Source organism: Tenrec ecaudatus, chromosome 6, assembly GCF_050624435.1.
Source record: "Tenrec ecaudatus isolate mTenEca1 chromosome 6, mTenEca1.hap1, whole genome shotgun sequence".
NCBI classification, from domain to species: domain Eukaryota; kingdom Metazoa; phylum Chordata; class Mammalia; order Afrosoricida; family Tenrecidae; genus Tenrec; species Tenrec ecaudatus.
Window position 1 is genome coordinate 65,675,687 of NC_134535.1, and position 22,422 is coordinate 65,698,108.

The 22,422-nt window shown below is 45.7% G+C and overlaps 1 protein-coding gene across 3 annotated transcripts in view; it reads right to left on the bottom strand.

Moving 5' to 3' along the window:
* Window positions 1-8,677: 8,677 nt before the first annotated feature.
* The window catches only part of MSRB3 (methionine sulfoxide reductase B3), a 175,755-nt gene continuing 162,010 nt past the window's right edge, over window positions 8,678-22,422 (bottom strand). For all 3 annotated transcript variants that reach the window (XM_075551334.1, XM_075551332.1, XM_075551333.1), the window contains 2 exons: window positions 20,338-20,435; window positions 8,678-11,739 (listed from right to left, as the gene is read on the bottom strand). In XM_075551334.1, coding sequence (XP_075407449.1) covers window positions 11,578-11,739; window positions 20,338-20,435 — 260 coding nt within the window. In that variant the 3' untranslated portion in view covers window positions 8,678-11,577. The remainder of the gene's footprint in view (window positions 11,740-20,337; window positions 20,436-22,422) is intronic.

Genomic DNA, 22,422 nt, shown 5'->3' on the forward strand with positions numbered 1-22,422 from the left:
ACTAAGTAAAATTCCACAGACACATCTAGATGCTGGATGGTTGGGGTTGAAAAATGAGCATCATGACTTGATAGAGCAATCCACACTACACCTTCCCACAGGGGTGGGGGTGGGCCTCAGTCACATCCACCATTTAACCAACTCTGATCATCAACTGGACTTATGTCCAGAGAGTTCCACCAACCTCTGAATCCAGATTTCTCTAAATAATGGTGAGTTCCAATCATATTGACTTCAATAAAAATAGTACTCGGAAGTTTAATGTTTTAGGAAAGGCCAAAAATATTGGCCTCATTAGTAAATAAGATTAAAATTATTTTGAGTTGCATTTAAAACTTGGCATTGTTTTAAAAACGTTTATTTGCATGTATATAAGCAGCCCAATAGGACAGAGTTGAATTGCTCCGAGGAGAAATGTGGAGCAGAGAGCCACGTTTCTCGCCCATGTAGCTGCTGGTGAGCCCTTAACAGTGGCCTGAGGGCTGGTTACCTTCAGAGCGGTTAATCCTTCAGAAGTGAACTTCTGACTCCTTCTTCTTCCTCTGGTCTTAGTAGTCTGGAAATTCTGCTGAAATCTCATCACCACGGATCACCCTGCTGATATTTTAAATATCGGTGGCATTGCTTCGAGCATGACTGCAACAAGCAAGCCACCAGAGGGTGACGAGTGACAGGCCAGCGGTGGCCCTATGAGAGCCCTGCCATGACCATCGAGTTGATTCTGACTCATGGTGACGCTGTAGGATTTCCAAGGCTGTAAATCGTTACAAGAGTAGTTAGCCTCATCGTACTTCTGTGGAGCTGCTGGTGGGTTTGAACTCACAACTTTGTGGTTAGCAGCCCAATGCTTACCCACAGCACCACCAGGGTGGACCTCTGTAAAATTTCTGAGAACACACACTGATCCTATGAGACAAAGGTGAATTTATAGGATGAGTGTGCATGCTCAGAATTGTCTAAGAAGTGCATGACCGCAGAAGTTCCGGGGACACTCCTTAAGAGCATGAGAAGTGCTCTGGTAACAGTGGCTACACGTTGGGCTGCGATCCACACTGTCGGCAGTTCAAAACCACCAGCAGCTCCGAGGGAGAAAGACTGTGCTTTCTATTTCCGTAAACAGTTACAGTCTCAGAAACCCACAGGGGCTCGCAAGGAGTCAGCAAGGAGTCAAGGGCAGTGAGGTTGTGTTTTGGTATTTAATAGCGTGAGCATTGGAATCCACTGGCCCTGACTTTGCACTGACACGTTCTAGATAGATAATCATGGTGAAGCTATCAAACTGTTCTCAGCCTCTGTCTCCTCTTGGTCAATTGGGCAGAATGTCACCTATTTGAGGAGGGGTCACCAAACAAACACCTACAGGACACAGGCAAGCCTTTTGTTGATTTGTTTTGGCCTTCAGAGCACGTATTTCCATTTCCTATGTGGACAGATGCAGGGATTCAAAAGGATTTCTCTCTAACAGGAGAAAAGAACACAGTATGTGTGTGGAGATCCGAGGAGCCCTCGAGGAGGAAGCGATGAGGCCAGTGACAAACGGGAAATGTGCTTGGGAAAGGCACGGCTGACTTTCAGCTCAGCCTGGGCGTTCGCTAGTCAGGCGCATCTGGAGATTGAGAGTTTTACCCGAAATCTCCTGACTTTGAACTATTTCATGAAATCTGTTTTTTAAAAGAGCCCACACAATTCGTCTTGAGCTGGTGATACCTGTCTTGCCTGGAAGGGATGCCAAAATAAGCAGGTGAAATGAGATCGTCGATTTTAACACTGGGCCTAGTTTCTGCTGGGAAAGAGCCTGGCGGTGCAGTGCTGAAGTGCTTGGCAGCTACCTAGAGCCCCTCCGTCGGCTGTGAGGCCAAGGGGCAGATGGTCTGCCCCCTAAAGATTCCAAACAAAGACCAAACCCACTGCCACGAAGTCCACACTGACTGATAGCGACCCTGCAGGGCAGAGCAGGACTGCCGCTGTGGGTTTCTGAGACTGCAACTCCCACAGAGCTGCTGGTGGTCAATCAGGGCTACTAGGAAACAAAATCAGTTGCCGTCAAGTCAACGCCAACTCGCAGCAGCTGGGTCAAGGCACTTGGGGCAAACTTTGTTCCACAGGGTTTCTCATAGGTGAGTTTTCAGAAACGGTCTTCAGAGGTGCCTCTCGGTGGCTTCAAAGCAACAACCTGTGGTTAGCAGCCAAGCACATTAGTTATTTGCACCACTCAGGCACAGCTCCAGCTGCCCACTCACTGCCATTGAGTCGATGGCAACTCATAGCGATGCTGGAGGACAGAGCAGAAATGCCCCTGTGGGTTTCTGAGACTGTCGTTCTTTATGGGAATAAAAAGCCCTGTCTTTCTACTCAACTACTCCCTCAATGCAAGAACACTCTGTTCTAATCACCTGGCATTCTGTGATGATCTCCTTCCTGACACGATCGCTGAAGACAAAAGGAGTGCATAAGCAAATATGATTAAATAAGCTGATGGTGCCCAGCTATCAAAAGATAGTGTCTGGGGTCTTAAAGGCTTGAGGGTAAATAAGCAGTCATCTAGCAGGGAAGCAACAAAACCCACATGGAAGAAGCATACCAGCTTGTGTGATCACAAGGTGTTAACGGGATAAGGTATTAGGCATCAGAAGACCCCAAACAAATATAGCGATACAAATGATGGGGCTCAGAGTGGAGACCCGAAGCCCATCTGTAGATAACTGGACATTCCCTCACAGAAGGGTCACAGGAAAGAGCGAGACAGTCAGAGTGCAGCCCCAGCACTGATGGAACACACAACATTCCTCAAGTTCTTTAATGCTTCCTCCTCCCCACTATCATGACCCCAGTTCCACCTTACAAATCCAGCTAGACCAGAGCATGTACACTGGGACAGGTAAAAGCTCTAAACACATGAAATCCAGGGCAGAGAAACCTCTCAGCAACAGCAATGGGTGTAGCAATGACATGTGAGGAGGGGGAAGGTGTGGGGAGAAGAGGGAGAAACAGGGAAGTGACAACAATGCGTATAATTCCACCTCCTCCCACATTACAACAGTAATGTGGGTGAAGGGATACAGCGGCCGGTTTAAGATATGAAAATAATAATAATTAATAATTTATCAGGGGTCCATGAGGGTAGGCGAGGGAGGGAAAAAAAGAGTAGCTGATACCAAGGGCTCAAACAGAAATATTTTTGAAATGATGAGGGCAACATATGTACAAATGTGTGCTTGATACAACTGATGTATGTATGGTTATGAGAGCTGTAAGAACCTCCAATAAAATGATTTACTTATAATAATTTTTAAAAAGCTATCTTTCTCCTAGTGGTTTCAAACGGCCGACCTCACAGTTGGCAGCCCAACGCATAACCACTGCACCACCAGAACTCCTGAGAGATATATCTCCTGATAAAAATGTTCATTAAAAAAATCATTTGTCTTCAGTAATAATTAGTATATATACTAATTATGGATTACATAATTATATACACACATGTTAATTACTACTGAAGATGAATGATTTAAAAAAACAAACAAACATTTGATCATGAGACCATCTTGGAAAACCACAAAGTATCAGAATACATAAGAAGTGAATTTGAACACGCAGTCAGCGCTAAACAGAGACGTTGGCTGACAGGATTCCCCCCACACCGCCGCCCCCCGCCCCCCGATTTCTCTGGACCACCTCACTTTTGCTTCTTCTGTGTGAAATGCCACATAGCCTCCAGACCCAGGTTATGTTTCATCTCTAAATGAAGCCTTCAGACTCCCTAAGTGCCACGCTCCCCGCTCTATCCCTTCCACAACTGCGTTCCCACAGCATTTTGTTCACATTTCTGCCATAGCTATCCATCAGACCAGAATTACATTAAATTTATGTCATGTTTGTTTTCCCAGCTAACCACATGCCGCAGGTCGTACTGAGTCTGGGTTTCCTCTGTCTAGCATGGTTCCTGTCTCCTTCACAGCCATTGAGTCAATCCCGAATCATAGCGACCTCACAGGACAAAGTAGAACTGCTGCTGTGGGTTCCTGAGACTGTACATCTTTATCGGAGTACACAGCCTCATCTTTCTTCCACAGAGAAGCTGCTGGCCACCATGTCACCAGGGCCCCCGACTCCCTAGCAGTGTCCAGTAACTGTGTGCTGAGGGAATGACGTCTAAACAAGTCAGAATCAGCAAGAAATCTTAAAAACAGTAGTAGGTTTTATTGACACGTTTTCTGTTTCTCTCTCTCTCTTTTTTAATGCTATTTCTTGGGAGGGGAAAATTCATGATAGCACCTCGGCATCTGGAAAATTCCAACGTGGTCTGCAATTGATGCTAGAATTCTGGGACTTGACAGGGGAAATCTGGTTCAGAGTCTCAGGGAAATCTCTTTCTTCCACAACATCTCCTCACCTTTTCCTCCAGGGTATAAATACCAGTTTGGGGTGTACAGGACCAAGAACCCCTCTGGCCATGTGTAGGGGGAAAAAGGCCCCTCCCAGGTAATTGGATGTTTTAAAAAAGAAAGAAAGAAAGAAAATCTCTTTTAGACAGGCGCAGGGTTTTGGCTGAAGATCAGCCGCATACCTATTCTAAGCTGAATTTGGGTATAGTCCTAATAATTACAGTTACCCTTTAGAGAAAGAGCCCAAGAGGTTTACCTGGAGATTTTTTCCAGATGTAAGCAGGTATGTGAGAAGCGCAGTAATGAAGATGTAAACCGGATGAGGCCATTTTGTGCCCCCCAGTCTTCTCTGCAATCGCTCCAATCAATGCTCGGAGATGATCCCCAGCGATCACACGGATGATGCAACGCAGCCATCTAACAAACACCAGATGCCTGACGAGCCTTAGAAGCGGTAGTGTCAAAGAGAAGGGGGAGGGGGCAAACCCCAACTTTGAATGCCTTTGCGGCTATCAATCTGTCGTGTACGGTGATCAAGCAGGAACCCGAACGGAACCCGATGCTGCCGGGTCAGTGCCGACTCACAGTGCCCCAGGAGGTCAGAGAAGGGGCCCCTGGGGTCCCCAAGGCTAGAACCTTCACAGAAACAGGCAGCTCGTTCTCTGGCCGTGGCGGGTGGGCTTGGACTGCAGACCTTTTGGATTAATGGCTGAGCACTTAACCACTGTGCCACCTGGGTTTCTTTGTGACTCGGGCCACCCTGCCCTCTGCCTTGGGCACCACGTCTTTCTCGCCGAGGAAAACTGAACTAAGCCAACTATGCCCAAACCAACTAATGTGGTTAAATACGTCTTGGCATTTCGTCTCGCCTCCCTTTTCTCCATCACCATTCAGAATCGGGCGCATGGGGGCTCTCCTGTGGTACTTAGGGGTCACGAGCAGAGTCCTAGAGTGCGAGGCCCTAAGACAGAAAAAGAAGAACGGGGGGGGGTGGGGGGGGGGAAAGAAACTCCACCGAAGTGTTAAGCTCAAGATGGACATGACTAATCAGCGGTTGCCCTGCAGAATATACTGTGGAAGGGCAAGCTTCAATTATCTTTACATAAGCAGGGAGGGATAGACGCACGTTTCCCTTCCCTCCAGTGTCAAACCTTTCTGCAACGAAACACTATCCAAATAGTCACTGGAGGCAGTGGAGTGGGCACGAGAGAGCACAGTGTTTCAAGTTCTGTGAACTTGGGATTGCCATTGGACTTGGCCAAACAATGGGGTCGCTGTGCAACTGGCTTCAGCTAGTCTGGGCCTTAGTGCCATCATCCCTAAGCTGGGAAGCATTCTTATTGCTCATGATGTGTAATGGATGGCCCGAGGCCTGGTTTAAAGAGATCACTGAAAACATGAAAGGAGTCACACACTGGAATTGTAGTGCCGGCCAAGGAAGTTGAAAATACTGTGGACTGCCCGAAGAACAAACAAATCTCTCTTGGAACAAGTATAGCCAGAATGCTCCTTAGAAGTAGGAATGGGGAGACTCGCTCTTACAGCCTTTGACCATGCTATGAGGAGAGATCAGTGCCTGGTAAAAGACATCGTGTTTGGTAAAGCACAAGGTCAACAAAAAAGAGAATGACCATCGAAGAGACGGATTCAAACAGTAGTTGCAACAATGGGCTAAAACATGGGTGAGAGCAATGCAGGACAGGGCAGTGTTTCATTCTATGGTACAGTGCTGGTACAGTGTTGCCATCAGTTGGGACGGATTTGATGGTGCCTAATATCATTAAGAATCCTACAGTGGGAACCGAAGGCCTTGGCAGTAGTTTTAGACACCCATATTTTGACATTCATGACTTGTGACTTTCCCTTGGGCTATTCCAGCATCAGTTACCCTCCAACTCAAGGTAACTCCCCGTGTGCCAACGAGAGCGGTGCCCCACAGGTGTTCAATCAGCTTTTTGGACGTCAATCACTAGACCTTTCTTCCAAGGCTACTCTGGCTGGCCTCGAACCGGCTTTGGTTACCCACTGGGAACCTTCAGCATCTGTACGACCCGGGGATCCCTTCCCAATATACACAACCTCCTTTTTCTTGCTTTCTAGTTATTGACATTTTTTATCGAAGTGTCCCTTCCACAGTTTTACCCCATCAGTACAGGGTGGAGCTCGGTACTCAGATAATTACTAATTACCTCACTGCTTATTCCAGACCATGTCAGATTCCTTTGCTGCAATAAGACAGGTGAGTGTGTGCATGTTGACAGAAGTGGTTTCAGGGGGTGGGGTGGGGGGGAGTCTGTGTATGTCGGGGGGTGTGTGTGTGTGTGTGTGTACACTTCAAGGAGAACCAAAAATGGCGAAGTAAGCAGTATGCAGGCCAGAGATGACAGTGGAAGTCCAGAATCTGTTGGCAGGGTCTCCACAAGGATTCACTATCGTCTGGGGATGTGAACAGCCTTGCCATCAGACAGCCAAAAATTATCACAAAGGTATCAGGGTCTCCACAAGGATTCACTCTGTGACTATCGTCTGGGGATGTGAACAGCCTTGCCATTAGACAGCCAAAAATTATCACAAAGGTATCTAAGGCCAAAACCAACTTGTAACTTTCAAAACAAAAACAAACCCCTGTCAGTGTGTCAGTCTGGGTACTCTAGAGAAAGAAATCCACAGAAACTCACGTATAAGAGAGGGTTTCATATAAAGGTTGTGAGCATCAAGAAAACATCCCAGCCCAGTGCTGCCCAAGTCCACAAGTGCAACATTAACCCCTATGTCGAACACCAATCCACAAAGTGCTCCACTGTCTCACAAAACAGACGCAATGATGCTGTCTGCAGGAGGAAAGCCAAGTCAGTGAACGTGTAAGCATCTCAGCGTTGCCTTGGGTCTCCACAGGGCTGCTCCAGCACCCAGGGCTGCATCGGGGTAGGTCCATGTGGCTTTTCCTTGGGGATGTCTTGCAGGAAGTCAGCCTTGCAAGCTGAAGCTGGGAATTACTGAGGCAGCTGCACCCTGGTCCGACCATCACAAAACGAGAGGCCTGAGAACTAGAGAAGTGAGGCTCAATGAGCCATTTATCCCTCTGCCCTTCAATTAACCCCACTTGTTTTTATTGTTCAGGTTGGCACAATAAACTAACTACCTCAGTCAATGAGTCCATTCTAACTCATAGTAACCCTATAGGTCAGGGTAGAACTGCCCCTGTGGGTTTCCAAGGTGCTAACTCTTCACGGGAATAAAAGCCTCGCTTTTCTCCCGAGGAACGTCTGGTAGTTTTGAACTGTAGACCTTGAGGCCCAAAACCGAAATCATAACCACACCACCATCATGGCTGATGCAGTTAGGTTAAAATGTAACACTTTAATCATCTGATATCCCCTTTTTGACCAGTTTTTCCCGTTTTTTATATTTTGTTTTCTTTTCAATTGGGGTTTTTCTGTTTTGTCACTTTGGGGATTTTGCTTGCTGGCTTGCTTCCTGTGTGTGCTTTGTATGCCTTTCTGTAAGTGAAATCCAATCCAACCAGGTAAATCTATAGATAGTACCATATATGCTTGAGTATAAGCCAACCCGAATATCAGCCGAGGCACATAATTTTACCACAAAAACTGCATTAAAAATGTGCTGAAAAACCCTGCTTATAAACAAGTATAGAGGGTAACTGGATTACTAATTACCTAGGGGCATGGCAGGGGAGGTTAGGGTGAAATGAGGAGCTAATAACAAGTACATGAAAAAATGTGAAATTGATTGTGGTTATGATTGCACAACTCTTAATATGATTGGACAACTAAATTGATATGTGAATTATATGATATGTGATTTTTTGATATGTGAATTATATGCCAAAAAAGTATTTTAGAAAGAAAACATTGTTTAAAACAACCTATAAATCAATTATTATACTGAGGTGACTTTTACAATTAAATCATCTAGGAGTAATGAGGGACTCCTGCCATGTTTTATGAGAGACCAATTGTTAACAACATTTTTCCTTTTAAATTCTTTAATAGAAGTTTAGAGATCCACCAATACATTTGAATTATGGCGTTGGTAAAGAACACTGAATGTACCATGACCTGCCAAAAAGGACAAACAAATCTGTCTTCTCAGGCACACAGCCAGAGCGCTCCCTGGAGGCAAAAATGATGCGCTTTCGCTCAAGTGGCCGGTCCTGGAGGAGCGCATCACGTTGGTTAGGTGACGGGGTATCGGGAAAGGGAGGCCTGCAACACACTGGACCAACACAGAGGCTACAACCACGGGCTCAGGCACAGGAATTCGAGGAGAACTTATTTTTATAAAGAAATATTTTATTGCATCATTTCTGTATACAATCGATATAGGAAAGGGGTTCTGGTACTGAAAATTTCATGTCAGTTTTCAAAAGTTTTGAACTGTTTGGAGAAAAATCATTATAAAGGTATCTAAGGCCAAAACCAACGTGTGACTTTCAAAACAAATGATGATCCCTTTCATCCCATCTAAAGCAAGGCATTTTGTAATCGATATAGAGGCTTTCAGTAACTACATTGCTGCATTTCAAGAGTTAAATGTATCTCAGAAGTGAACGGTTTACACGGAGAGAAAGGCTAAGACAGTATGTACAGCGGCGTCCCTTCTTGTGCATGACTATACGTGTATGTTCACCCCACAGACCCCTGTGTCTTCTCATGGCACAGAAAGGCATCCTGCGTGCCTCACTGTGAAATGGCGTGACTCCAGCAGATCACATACACCTCAGCGCATTGCCCCAGTTCATTGCACTCTGTATCCTGCAAAAATAAATTCAGTGCTCAACCGCTGGCAGCACTGCTCACTGACGTTTTAGCAATATATTTCTTTAACCTAAGACAGAAAGGGAGTGAAATTTGATACCACTTAAAACCCAAAAGCAATCTGGAATTAAACCACTTGCATACACTCCTCGATTCCCACGCACCCCCACACCCCCACCCCCGGTGGATAGTGCATTTTTCTTACAGTTGATGGGAAGGAGAACTGGCTTCCCTTGGAACAAAGACTTGGGAAAACAGTTCTTTGAAGGGACTGTGAAGTCCCACATTAAAATGACTGGATAATGTCAATGCCGAAATCTGTGAGAGAAGGTAGAAGGCCCTCATTGATCCCCTTGTCCAGCAGACCCCAGGCAGGCCACCACCCACAGCCAGAGCAGTGGGGGCGGTTCTGCACGCAGCCCTGAAGAGGCAGCAATGCTCCCTGTGAGACTTGACTCTTTGGTTGCCCCCAGGAGGGCCCTGGAGTTTCTCTGAAATGTGGGGCTCCCTCCGTGTTCCTTGGCAAGCGGGAGGAGAGGGAAAGGGTTTTCTAGGATGACCCTGAGGCCTCAGTGGACTGGCTGCTCAATTTGACACCCTTGTTAGTGCCCCTGGGCCTGGGAGCCAAGGAGGAATGGCAACTGTACGGGTGGAGTGCAAGTGACAGTGAAGAGTCACCAGGAAGCCAGGGCTGGGGCCTCGCGGAAAGGCGCTTGTAGAGTCGTGGAAGAATGTGGGCATGGTCACACTCACATTTTCATTTGTTACAATGTGCCTTTTTCGTTTCTCTCTTTTTCTTTGTCCCTTTAAAATTGTCTGGGCACGCTCTTATTTTTGTCTTGATGTTTGTTCACAAAGAAAAGTGTCGGCTTTTCACAAGTTTTCTAAGGCTTACCACAAACAGCTCTTAAAACCAAAACAGAACTACATTTCTGAATTCACATCAAAGCCATGGACTCAATCTATCCTTTACAAAGCAGACCTCCACGCGTGGCTGCAGCCACCACATCACCTTAGCTCAGCACAAAGCAACACCTGCAAGAACCTCATGGGTCACACACACCAGCATCCACTCTACCGGACTCACCGGGGTGCAGCAACTGAGGGGGAGCATCTCCGACCGAGGAAAGCCAGCCGTACAACTACAAAGAAAAGCTTCTGGCCTCTGGCCCAACTGTTTCCACTCCAGTCAGCTAAGTCAACGTGCTCTCTGCTTCGTCTTCGGAGGCAGTGAGAACCAGAGCAGTTGAATTTTACACTACTCGCCTGAAGGGCAAACGCAACACCATACTTTTGACCGTGAGGGTGCCCATGCATTTTACAAACATTTTGAGTCTCCCATGTTATACATGGAGAGATAGGCACAGAGAAGGTCAATGGCTTGCCCCTTGTCGTACAGCAAATTAGTGTCAAGGGTGAGAGTTGAGCTCTGGGTTCTATTTTAATCCCCACCATCTTTCCGAGGGGCACCAGAAGCTCTGAGCGTAAGGTGGCTACACTACGGGGGCTCTGTGGGCTATTTGCACTATCTCTTCAGATGTCCGGCCTAAAGCTGGACATTTCCGTACCCAGGACTTCCTCCTCGGTCTTCCCAGCTCTTTCGTTTCCTGCTTCCTTGATGAAGCGTCTTGTCTCTGAAATTCTCTTGTGCAACGTGGCCCCAAGCACACTTCCCACTGCCGCTGGCCTTGGGTGCGGAGGGAAGGCTGATGAAAGGGCAGCGGCAGGTGTGCTTCTTGGTGAACTCTGGCCCAGCGGGGGCTCAGCATTTTACAGTTGTCTTACGATCTAGGGTTTTCGATGGAAAATAAAATAAAGGCCTAACCGTGAGGTAATGTTGACTTCTCGGCCACAACATTCAGGGTGCCCTTTCAGGTCTGGCAACAATTTAACATAAGGAAAGATTTTAGACCTTCACACCCTTTTAGTGAGAATAAACGACCTTAGCTCAAACTTTCCACAAGGCTGGGGAGCCTCACAAGCCCTCGCTCCATCCTGTGCAAAGGCCTGAACATGTGCCGGGCAGGTCTGGGTGCCCTTGACTCCGCACTGCGTAGGAGACGCCTGTCTCCGGGCTCGGTGGCCGCGGGCCCGGCTTCTCTAGGAAAAAGCAGTCCAAACTCAGAGTCAGCTGTGCGGCGTGAAGAACGGCCAAATGGGCCTTCACCGGCCTGGGTGGGGCTTTCTCAGAGCCGACTCCATCCCCGACAGCTGAAAACAGTTCCGATCTAGCCAATAGCAAAATACGGTGGCGGCCAGGCCTCTGTCGGATAAGCCAAAGGAGGAAAAATACCAACGGCACAACACTACCTTGATCTGTTTTGAAAAAATATATCTAGTAGGATAGACCACCTAGGGTTTCTCTTTGAGTGAGCCGTGCTAAGAACACTTGGTTGCGGCCCTCTCCGCCCGCCCTACAGCTGGGTTTTGTCGGGGCCGCTGAGCCCGCAGGCGCCCTCGGGCCCGCGGCTGCTGGCGGCGGCCGCGTCGAAGGCCAGGGCAGCTGAGTTGATGCAGTATCTTTTGCCGGTGGGGCGAGGTCCGTCGTCAAAGATGTGGCCCAGGTGAGCGCCGCACTGAAAGACAAGAGCGCACACGTGAGGGCCGAGCACGCACGGAGCAGGCTGCAGGGGCGCCCCGGGCACCGGGCAGGCGAGCGGCTCCCAGGGCCGGCCGGGCCCGCGGGCTCTAATCCGCCGGTCGGCCAGTTGGGAGGAAGAAGCACGGGGATCGTGCCTATCAGAATCATCTAGCAGCCACTGGATTTCTTGATCTGTGAAGTCTCTCTGCCAGCTGAAAAATGACTGCAGCAGTTTTACGAATTGAGCTGACCCCCTCGTAAGAAACATGCAGAATAAAATCCACGCCCCCACCCCCCTGCCACGTCGCCCCCGCGTCGCTTCTGGCTGTGGATGGGTGGGTTTCAGATATGCAGAAGTGCACTGTGAAAGATACTGCTTAACGGGCCATGGCGGAGGTGGTGTTTGCTTTCACGGCGGGCAGCGAGACCTAACATCAGACAGGCGCCGGATATGCTCTTGGAGCCCAGCAGGGCAATGGGAAGGCTCCACCACTAGGTCACGGTCACCAGGGCGGAGGCAGCAAATGGAAAAGTCCCACCCAACCCTGCATTCTGGCTTCGCAGAAGTGGAGAGCCAGGCTCGCTAGTTCATCGCCTAGATGAACTCCGTCTTGGGGAGAGGAATAAAGTGTTCAGCTAAACGCCATGCCCCCAACTCTCTGTAGACGGTGGAAAACGGGCCCAGAGTTTGAACAGAGTAGAAAGTGGGGTGGGGGTGGTGATGGTCTTTAAGAGACATCCCGCCCCGAGAAATGTTCTCCAGGAAGGCTGGCTCACTGGCTACAGCACTGTACTGACTGCTCGGGTGCTTGGGATGGCCCTTAGAGACCATATGACGGCCCTGGCACTCTCCTACCCTCTCAGCAGGGGCCGGCCCAAGGACATGGAATCTTGGTGCAGGCCATTCAAAAAGGCTGTGAACACACCTTCATTCATAATCTACACAGCAACCACTGCCTGCTTCCATGTGCTCATGTAGCAAAGATTTCTGTACAGTCTGCTACAGAACTCCGGCACTGTCCTAGACTGCTGTGATTCAGGCAATCTCGGGCCTTCCGGAGCTGACCATCTAGGGAAAGAGATGCGGGCAATCTCGGGCCTTCCGGAGCTGACCATCTAGTGAGAGAGATGCGGGCAGCACGGCAGAAAACAGGTGAACCGTAAAGTATGCCACCAGTGAGCACCAAACCAAAGCCAATGGTAGGAATCCAAAAGGGAGACTGTGTCAGGATTGGTGGTTGGCTTTTTAGACAGATGTCCAGGAGAGGCCTCACTTTGGAACAAGGGCCCGAAGGACGTGCAAGAACAGCTACAGGAAATCAGCATTCCACGCCAACGGAAGAATCCAGATCTGAGATCCGAGACACTGCATGAGCGCGAGTGAAAAGGCACTGCTACTGTGGTTTCGCTTCATACATACATGGGTTTGTTCCAAACAAAACTTGCTTAACTAAGTCTATGATCAGTGGATGACTGCAGACTTCGGTTCTCTTAGTAATACACTTGCCTTCATCTCACGAGGGTGTCTTCACGGGGGAAAAGGGGATTTTGTTTTTGTGCCATGGAAAAATGATTTTGAAGTCAAAGCTAATATCAATTTCTTAGCCAAACTCAAATGCACATCCTCTCAAATCATTGAGCTTTTTTGTCTCATCAAGTTGACAAGTTTTAAAACAAATCGACATACTAAACAACAGTGTTTGGATGTGTCAAACCTTATCGTGAAGGTCAGGAAGATGTCGCAAAAGGGCCAGAAAAGAGAAACTTGTCCACCTCGATGAACAGGGGAGAAACTGTGGCTCAAGTCCAGACACTGGTGGAAGAGGACCACAGAATGACCAATAGTTCCGAAGCTGGGCTCTCACGTGCTGGCATACATCCAATGTTTAAGAAAGCCTCTTGGTCTGAGCAAGCTTTCTGTTCATGGGTGCCACAAAAGATGCACACAGATGGGCTGGCCTAAAGAGCCAGTCTTTCCCTCGGTGTGCTCAGTAAGATTGAAGCTACTGAAGATGATTTTACTGAATGAGTAATAACCAACAATGAGTCTTGGATTTACCCATATGATCAAGAGAACAAGGAGCAATGAAAAGAGTGGCTTCCCAGGGGATCTGCTAGATCAAGTTCAAGGCAGAGCACAGAAGGTTATGATGACTGTTTCTGGAATTCCCAAGGGTCAGCTTGATAGATTTTCTTGAAGGACACAGGTGATGCTGGTGACTTACTGGAAGTAAGTTTTACCAAAAAATGCCAACCGCCAGACAAAGAGACAAAGTCAATAAGCAGCATTAAGAATTTCCCCCCCTTATCACGATAACGCACTGGGCCATTCTTTCAAGGTAGCAAAGGCAAGTCCTGAGTCCTGGTCCTGCACTTCAGACTTCCTTCTGTTCCCCAAATTCAAGAATATTGACAAGAAACCCGATCTGAACCTTGGAGGGCGTCTGAACTGCCATTCTGAGTGGTGTAAATCAGAGAGCACAGGATTGGGGGGGGGATGGGCCACAGTGATGCAAACACCGCCCTCCAGAAATGTATACACCTGGAGGAAGTTATGTTGAGAAAAAAGTTTCACATTTTGATACATTTGTTTCATAAAGTTTCATATTTTTATGTAAGCTCATGGATGACTTATTCATTTTTCTCACATAAAACATGCATGATAGGAAAATAGAAAAGGAACTGATAACTGATGAGGCTAAGAGACCAATAGCGACAGTGAGAGAGAGGAAGGGTACTTGCTGCGAGGGGCAGAAACAGAATCTCAGTTTCCCCACTGAAATTTTAAAACACATCTTCTTGAGGGGTCCCTAGTTATTAATAAATAGCACTTCCATGTTAAAAGTACATAATCTTTTTCACTGCCAACTGTGTCAGCTTTGTAAGAACCAAAAATGAACCCTGAACTGATTTGATCTATTACCTAGAACGTTTGAATCTGACCTAAAAGCCAAAACTTTCATGATTAAACCACAGTCTACACAGGTTTAAGTAATATGAAGGTTGACGAGCTTAGTTATCCAGAAGACCAGACCTTACTAGTCCAACAGAGGCTGGTAGAAGCCCAGAGTCTATGGCCTTTAGACACCCTTCAAGGCTGGGACCGACCCATTCCCAGGGATCAACTTTCAACCAAACCAGAGACCAGGGAAGAATGTATCAACCACATGAGCCTGAAACACAAACATTTGCCCAAAACCAAAGCTCATATGCAGGAAAGAGGACAGAAAAGGGACGAATTGAAACAAGGAGGCCACAGAAATGGGGAAAGCACTGGTACCTTGAAGGAATTGCAACTAAAGCCACAAAACATAATGTGTATCAACTGTTGAACTGAAACTAATATGCCATGCAAACCTTTACCCAAACTACACTGCGAGGATGGCACAGGACTCCGCAGTGTTTCTTTCTGTTGTACATACGGTCACTGTGGGTCAGGACTGACTCGGATGAAGTTAACAACATACTCATATGTGTGTGTGTGTATGTACACACTCGTATATGTATATATATATATGTGTGTGTGAGGTATATGTTCTCATTTCCCAAATTATTTCATTTTAAAAATCCTAAATAGAGGAACCTAGTGTGTTAAACTGGATTGGTTTTTGGTCCACAGTTTCATTTGTTAACTTGTAATTAGCCTTTCTGGTTCAACATAAAGAAAAACAATGATCATAGGAATGCTCCTATTCCAGGTAAAATTAAAAAGTTAAGAAATACTAGTATAGATGGATAAAGGTGGCCACCTTCATTACACACAGACATTTGGGCTGGGACTGGGCTCGCGAAATCCTTGGAGAAAGAGTGAGCCCCTGAGGAGCTCGCGAGGGCTCCAGGTGTCGTGGAGGGTGCACAGCAAGCCTGGATCACTGAGGAGGGATGCTCATGTCACACCAGAGGGAGCTGCTGATGTGCATCTATGCCGCCACCCGCTCGCCCGTCCTCTTGCCTGCATCTCTGCAGGGCCCTCTCTCTGAGGGAAAGCCTGTGGAGTCAGGCTACCTCAAAGGTTCAGGTGGCCAAGGGTTTCCCAGAAGAAACCATTACCAGGTTTCTTTTCAAATGCAGATGCTCTGGAGGCGCTTCCCTGGAGAGGAGCGCATGTGGAACCCACTGTCTCCTTCTCCTAGTTGTCAGTCAGGCACTGCTGCTGTCGCCACTTGGGAGTGCTGCCTCCCCAGTGCAGGCCAACCCCAGTGCTGGGCAAGCCGCTCAGCACACCTGCATACAACCGAGATGAACTGGTTGCCTGGTGAAGAACCTCAGCAACCTGCTGTTACTGATGGACATGAGCGCAGAATCTTAGGTGCACATTTTGGGAAGATGAAGCAGTAGGCTAGAGGGAGGCAGGTGCTAACTTGGGTGACGGGGAAGATAGCATTCTCTAAGAGGCAGAAGGAAAGTCAAAGTGGGTGGGTGGAGCAGGGCAAGCCTGGTTGGGGGGGGGGGCTGTTAAGTTGTTGAATACAAAATTGGTGATGGGAAATGTAAGCCCCTACCTAATTCACAATTTAAAAAAAGGAATTTTAAAAAGTGACTTTGTTTCTGTCTCTATTTTGTGGGTAAAGTACATGCTAAAGCTGAATAATCTAGCCCTCATCTTGAAGAAGCATGCAATGACTGTACAAAAGGAAAAAATATAAATCCCCTCAGAAATCCTTTACAATCTAAGCCTTCCATTCCAAAACATTGGCAACTAAAGCACCAGGGGAGCAGGATGCAAAAGGACCATCCCCTACCCCCCCGGAGGGGGGGAAGAAATAGTGATTGAGCATCATATTTAACTTAATTCCTTAAAATCTGACTGCAATTCTCAATTGTATGCATAAGAAACACAAACAGTGCGTTCAACGCAGTTACATATTTCTGTACTGATGTATTTCCAACTGTCCTAAAGGGTTTTCTCCCCGCTCGTCCTAGGGTGCTCCGGGGTTTCTGACTGTCATTTTCTCTTAAGGATTTGATCTACAAGATGAAGTGCTTTCAAAGCATGACTTTTACACTTGGGACATAGGGCAGGATGGGAAGGAGAAAACCATTTTAAGAAGAAAACCAAATGCCTTGGCCGGTAGTATTCTGTTTGCTCCCACAGTTAGTGAAGACACTTGTGTGTAAGTAGGGCTCTTTCCCCTGAGCTGGTGATATTAATCTTTTGCCAAGGAAACGACTGTGAAGTCACCAGGTTAGCGAGATGGTCTGTGACGTGAAAACCCTACTGTAACACATGGGTATCTTTAATCATCAGCACTAGAGGAGCTGTCATCTGCAAAAAATTAGTAAGGTTTAGGGTTTTACCAAAAGCTGCTTCACTTAACAAAAAAAGATTTTGTATTGGTGGATACTTGCCTTTCTTTGTGATGATTGAGCTAGCTTGGAACAAATTAATAATGATCTGAAACAAATTTATGGGATTCTACCATAGATTCCCTGCTGGTACATTACATAGCTCTCGATGTCACAGCAACACAAAAGCAGTACAGTATGACAAACTGATAGATGGTATTTCAAATACCGTCCAGGTCAACTGTGGTGAATTGGTTTCAGTGGAGCTGCTAGACAAAGCCAGACTGGGAAGGATGGCCTAGCCATCTAGTTCTGAAAGAAAACTGGCCAGATACAACCTTATGGCTAGCAGAACATTGGAAGAGGAGGCCCTTACGATGAAGCACACTGCCATTGAGTCAATTCTGACTGATAGTGACTCTACCTATAATTTCCAAGGCTATAAACCTTTATAGAAGCAGATAATTTCATCTTTCTCCTGAGAAGAGGCTGATAGGTTTGAACTGACAACCTTGTGGTTAGTGGCTCAATGATTACCTAAACACTGCCAGTAAGTACTACAAATTACAACTGGGGAAAAACTGTCTCTTCAAAATAGAGATAACCTTAATGATGTGGATGGAGGGAGGAAAGCTTTCAGGATATTCATCTGCTAATGTGCCATGTCTCAAATGAGAAGAAGCACTGCGAACATCTATTAGTAATCAAAACACAGAATGTATAAAACCCGAATCAAGGATATTTGGACATTATCAGAAATGAAATGGAAGACTTGTGGGCTGATACCCTTGGCATTTAGTGAGCTAAAATGGGCAGTTATTGGACATTTTGAATCAGGCAGTCATGTGGTCTACAAAGCCCCAAGGGGAGAAATTGGAGAGGCACAGTGTTACATTCATCTTCAAAAAGAGTATTTCCAGATCTATTCGGAAATACAAGGTTGTCATTGAAAGGAAAGTATCTATAAGCCTACAAAGAAGCCAAGTTAATTGAACTGTTCAAATTTATGCAGAGATTGTGCCTAGTGAATGCCAAAGATGAAGAAATCAGAAATTTCTACCAACTTCTGCAGTCAGAAATTGATCAAACTTTATAATGTAATCATGATGCACTGACAAATAGGGCGACTGGGATGAGAAAGTTGGAAACAAAGAGGGATCTGTAGTTGGAAAATAGGGTTGTAGTAACAGAGATGAAACAGATGACATGATAAAATTTTAATAGACCAACAACTTATTCACTGCAATGCCTTTTTTTCAACAACATAAACAGTACTTACAAACATAGACATCACCAGATAAAGTACACAGGACTCAAATAGACTACATCATGGAAAAAGGCCATGGAGAAACTCAATAGCATTGCTTAGAACAGTGGTTCTCAACCTTCCTAATGCTGTGACCCTTTAATACAGTTCTTCATGTTGTGGTGATCCCCCAACCATAAATTATTTTTGTTGTTACTTCATAACTCTAATTTTTCTACTGTTATGAATTGGGTGACCCCTGTGAAAGGGTCATTCGACCCCAAAGGGGTTGCGACCCAGAGGTTGAGAACCGCTGGCTTCGAACAAGGTCAGGGACCCACTGCAAAATATGCCATCAATTGCTCCAATGCAAAGTTGAAGCTGAAGATAAAGAACATTAAAACAGGTTGGTGAGCGCTAAAGCATGGCTTTCAGTATATTCCACCCATATCTGGAGGCTATTGTCAAAAACTAATTTGATGCATTAAATATCAATACCAAAGACCAAATAAGTCATGGAATGGCATCAAGGACGTTCTACATGAAGAAAGTCAAAGGTCACTAAAAACACAGGAAAGACAAAAAAGGAATTCAAAAGAGACTCGGAAACTTGGTTTTGAACAGAGTAGCTACAGCAAATGGAAGACATGCTGAAGTCAAAGAGTGAACAGAAGATTTCAAAAGGTGTCTCTAGACGAGAGAGTCGGTGGTGCCATGGTTACACACTGGGCTGGTAAGGACAAGCCCAGCAATTCCAAACCACCAGCCCCTCCACAGCGGAAAGACAAGGCTTGCTACTCCCGTAAAGAGTTACAGTTTCAGAACCCCAACCAAGCAGTTCACCCTGTCCTATGGGGTTGCTGTGTCAGAATCAACTCGATGGCAGTGGTAGTGAGTTTTCTTATAACAAACCATGCAAAGACCTGGGGTAAGAAAACCGCAAGGGAAGAGTACGCTCAGACTTATCAAGCCAAAACAACTGAAGGGGAAAAAAATTCAAGACTTGAATTTCAATATTGATGGCCAAAAAATAGAAAAGCATACGGAAGTGTTAGTTCCACAGTCAATGTCCTAAACACACTTGGTTGATTTTCACTCATTTCAGTAGGTAGCACATGCTTAAGGACAGATGGTACTGAAGGAAGGAGTCCAAGCTGCACTAAAGACATGAGCAGAAAACAAGTCTCCAGCAATTGCTGGAATAGCAACTGGGGGATTGCAACAAATGGACACAATGCTGGATGTGCTCAATGCTCTATGCCAAGAAATATGGAAAGCAGGCGTCTAGTCACTGGAGGAGATCTAGCTCTGTGCCCCTTTCAAAGAAAGGTGACTCAACAGAATGCGGAAACCACTGAACAGAATAATTAACATTCCATGCAAGTGAAGGCTCGTTGAGGATAAGTGAAAAGTGGTTGTAGCTGTACAATGACAAGAAACTGCCAGGAATTCAAGTTGAATTCAGAAGAAGACATGGAATGTGGGATATCATTGCTGTTGTCAGATGGATCTTGGCCCAAAGCAGAGAGTATCAGAAAGATGTTTTCCTGTGTTTTCTTGACTATTGTCACGACATTCAATAAAGTGGAGAAGAAATTACATATCCCCCTTTTACTATAGCCTAGACTTAAACTGTCCCCTCCTACAGCCTCTCTTCAAGCTCTCTCTCCAGACCCACCTAAGGAAAGCCATTTCTGGGGCTTTTGTTGATGGTGTTTGGATCAGAACTGCAATGAGCGGGGTATTATCAAATTATGTAAGTTATATGGCTTATAATATCATCATATGGCTCTCCCCAATAACCCAATCCTCATCGTACTATGCTGACTGACGAGGATTTCCCTTGTCAAGGATCTCATTTCATCCTATTGAAGCTACTGACCAACATGTAACTTCTAAATTGGGGAACTGCAGTATCATTAAGGCTTCATATAGGCTTCACGTGGTTCTCTGTTTCTCTTGGCCTTCAATGCTGCACTTGACACAAGCCAGAGTCTTGGAAAGGTTTGAAAAGCAGAGTGAGCAGAATGCTGGGTGGGTTTCCAGGTGGGATCAACTGACCTGGGAGCAGCTTGTTTCCACCCTGTGCATCCCATACGAAAAGTCATCGGTGAGGGCAATTGCCTCAGAACTGATCACATCATGGAATGAAGGCCAACCTGATGAAGAGGCAAAAGAACAGAGGAGAGTTACAGAGCGTTGGGTTAGGATGCAATTTTAACAAAACACTAAGCAAAGAATGGAAATATTTAATATATGACTCATGCTTAACTTTTTCAACCTGAAGAAAGGGAGGGGGGTCAAACTTGAAGGATAATATATTTTCCAAAAATGCAATTATTTTTAAGAACAACCTTTTCCTCAGATAGAGATTATAGTCACATTGGGGTTTTATGTTTCATGAGACATTATTAGACTATTCAGTGGTTTTCTAGGGCATCTCCAAATGTAGAAAGCTTTCTCTCACCACCTTTCTCTCTGGTCTCCAGAGTCACCAGGCAGCCCTGAAGCACTCTGAGTCGTCTAGTCTGATGTTTTCCAAAAGGCAATCTAACTGGGCTTGCTGTTAAATTTTCAACAGTGCCTTTACCTCTCCAGGAAGCATGTGTTTTTCAATACTTCATTTGAATGGCTAAACACTGTGCTGAAGTGTGAGAGACCACTATCTGTTGTCTGTACCCTAATCTAATTTCTTTGCACCACGGAATTTTTCTTCCATCTCCTTTATGGACAAGAGGCTTGTTTTGCTCATTGAGGAAGCTCAAAGAGCAGTATTCCTTGGGCCGCTCTCAGTAGCACTTTCTCATAAACAACATCTTTTTCCACTTTTCATTCATTCTAAAGATCTTAAAAATGCATGCACAGGTTTAAGAAACTCAGTGGAAAGTGGACAATAAGACTGCATAAATGTTTATGAGTACACAAGAAGGTTTTATGTTTAGCAATTATGGTCAAGGTTTTTTACATGTTTCCAGAAAATATGTTTGGAGTCACTGAATTGAAGCCCACACCCCAAAAATGATGACAGATGTGTGGTTGCACTGAATTGTGGGTCCTTTTTCCCCCTTTGAGATTTCAGAAATCAAATTTACTCCTGTAGAAATAAGGAAATCCATGAAAAGCAATGTACTTTGTTAACTCTTGAAAGAAAAGAGTATATAAATGTCAACAATACAATTTCCCTTTGCCTATAGCAACAGTATAGCTTTCATAATCAGGATTTTAAACACTTCCGAGCTGAGTCCAAGATTGCCACACCCACCCAAACCCGGCAGGGCTGCTTCAAGATTGCTATAAATCACCAGGAAAACATTGACTTTGTAGAATAAGATACCATTTCACAAAAACTAATTATGGTGAAAGTCAAGAGTATTCTTAAGAAACTTCTTCTATATGTGCACATATGTGTAAATTCAACAAGGAAGCAGATAGACTTTGGGCCTCTACTAAAATGTCACCTAAGTACAAGAACGGTTTGTTCTAATAAAGTGGCACCGTATGATATTCATGTTCCTGACACAATCGCTGAAGACATAATGGGTGCCTAGCAAATATGCTGAAGAAAGCTGATGGTGCCCGGCTATTAAAAAAATACAGTGTCTGGGGTCTTAAAGGCTTTATAGTCAAACAAGCATTGATTAGGGAAGCAACTCTGTGGAAAGCAATCTGGCGATATTTAAAGCAAATGGAAATTGAGCTACCTTATGACCCAGCTATCCCTCTAGTGGGCATATGTACCCAGAAGAGGTGAGAAATAGACCACGACCAGTCTGCACCCCCAACGTTTATTGTGGTGCAATTCACAATCACAAAAAAATTGGAAACAACCTAAATTTCATTCGATAGATCAGTGGATTAGTAAACTCTGGCACATACACATTGGAGTATTACGCATCACTAAAAAGCACCCATTATCACATGAAGCACATCACCTCAAGGCAAGAGTTGGAGAAAATTATGGTAAGCAAAGTTAGCCAATCACAAAAGGTCAAGTACAACATGAGTCTTAAAAAAGTATAATCAGCACAGTAGGTATAGAAGAAAAGCCACTGATCTCATGCCACATGGGTGGAGGTACAGGCAGGCAGGTGGATTCCAGGTCAAACCCAAGGATATTCATGGCATTCCAACATAAAAAGGGGAAAG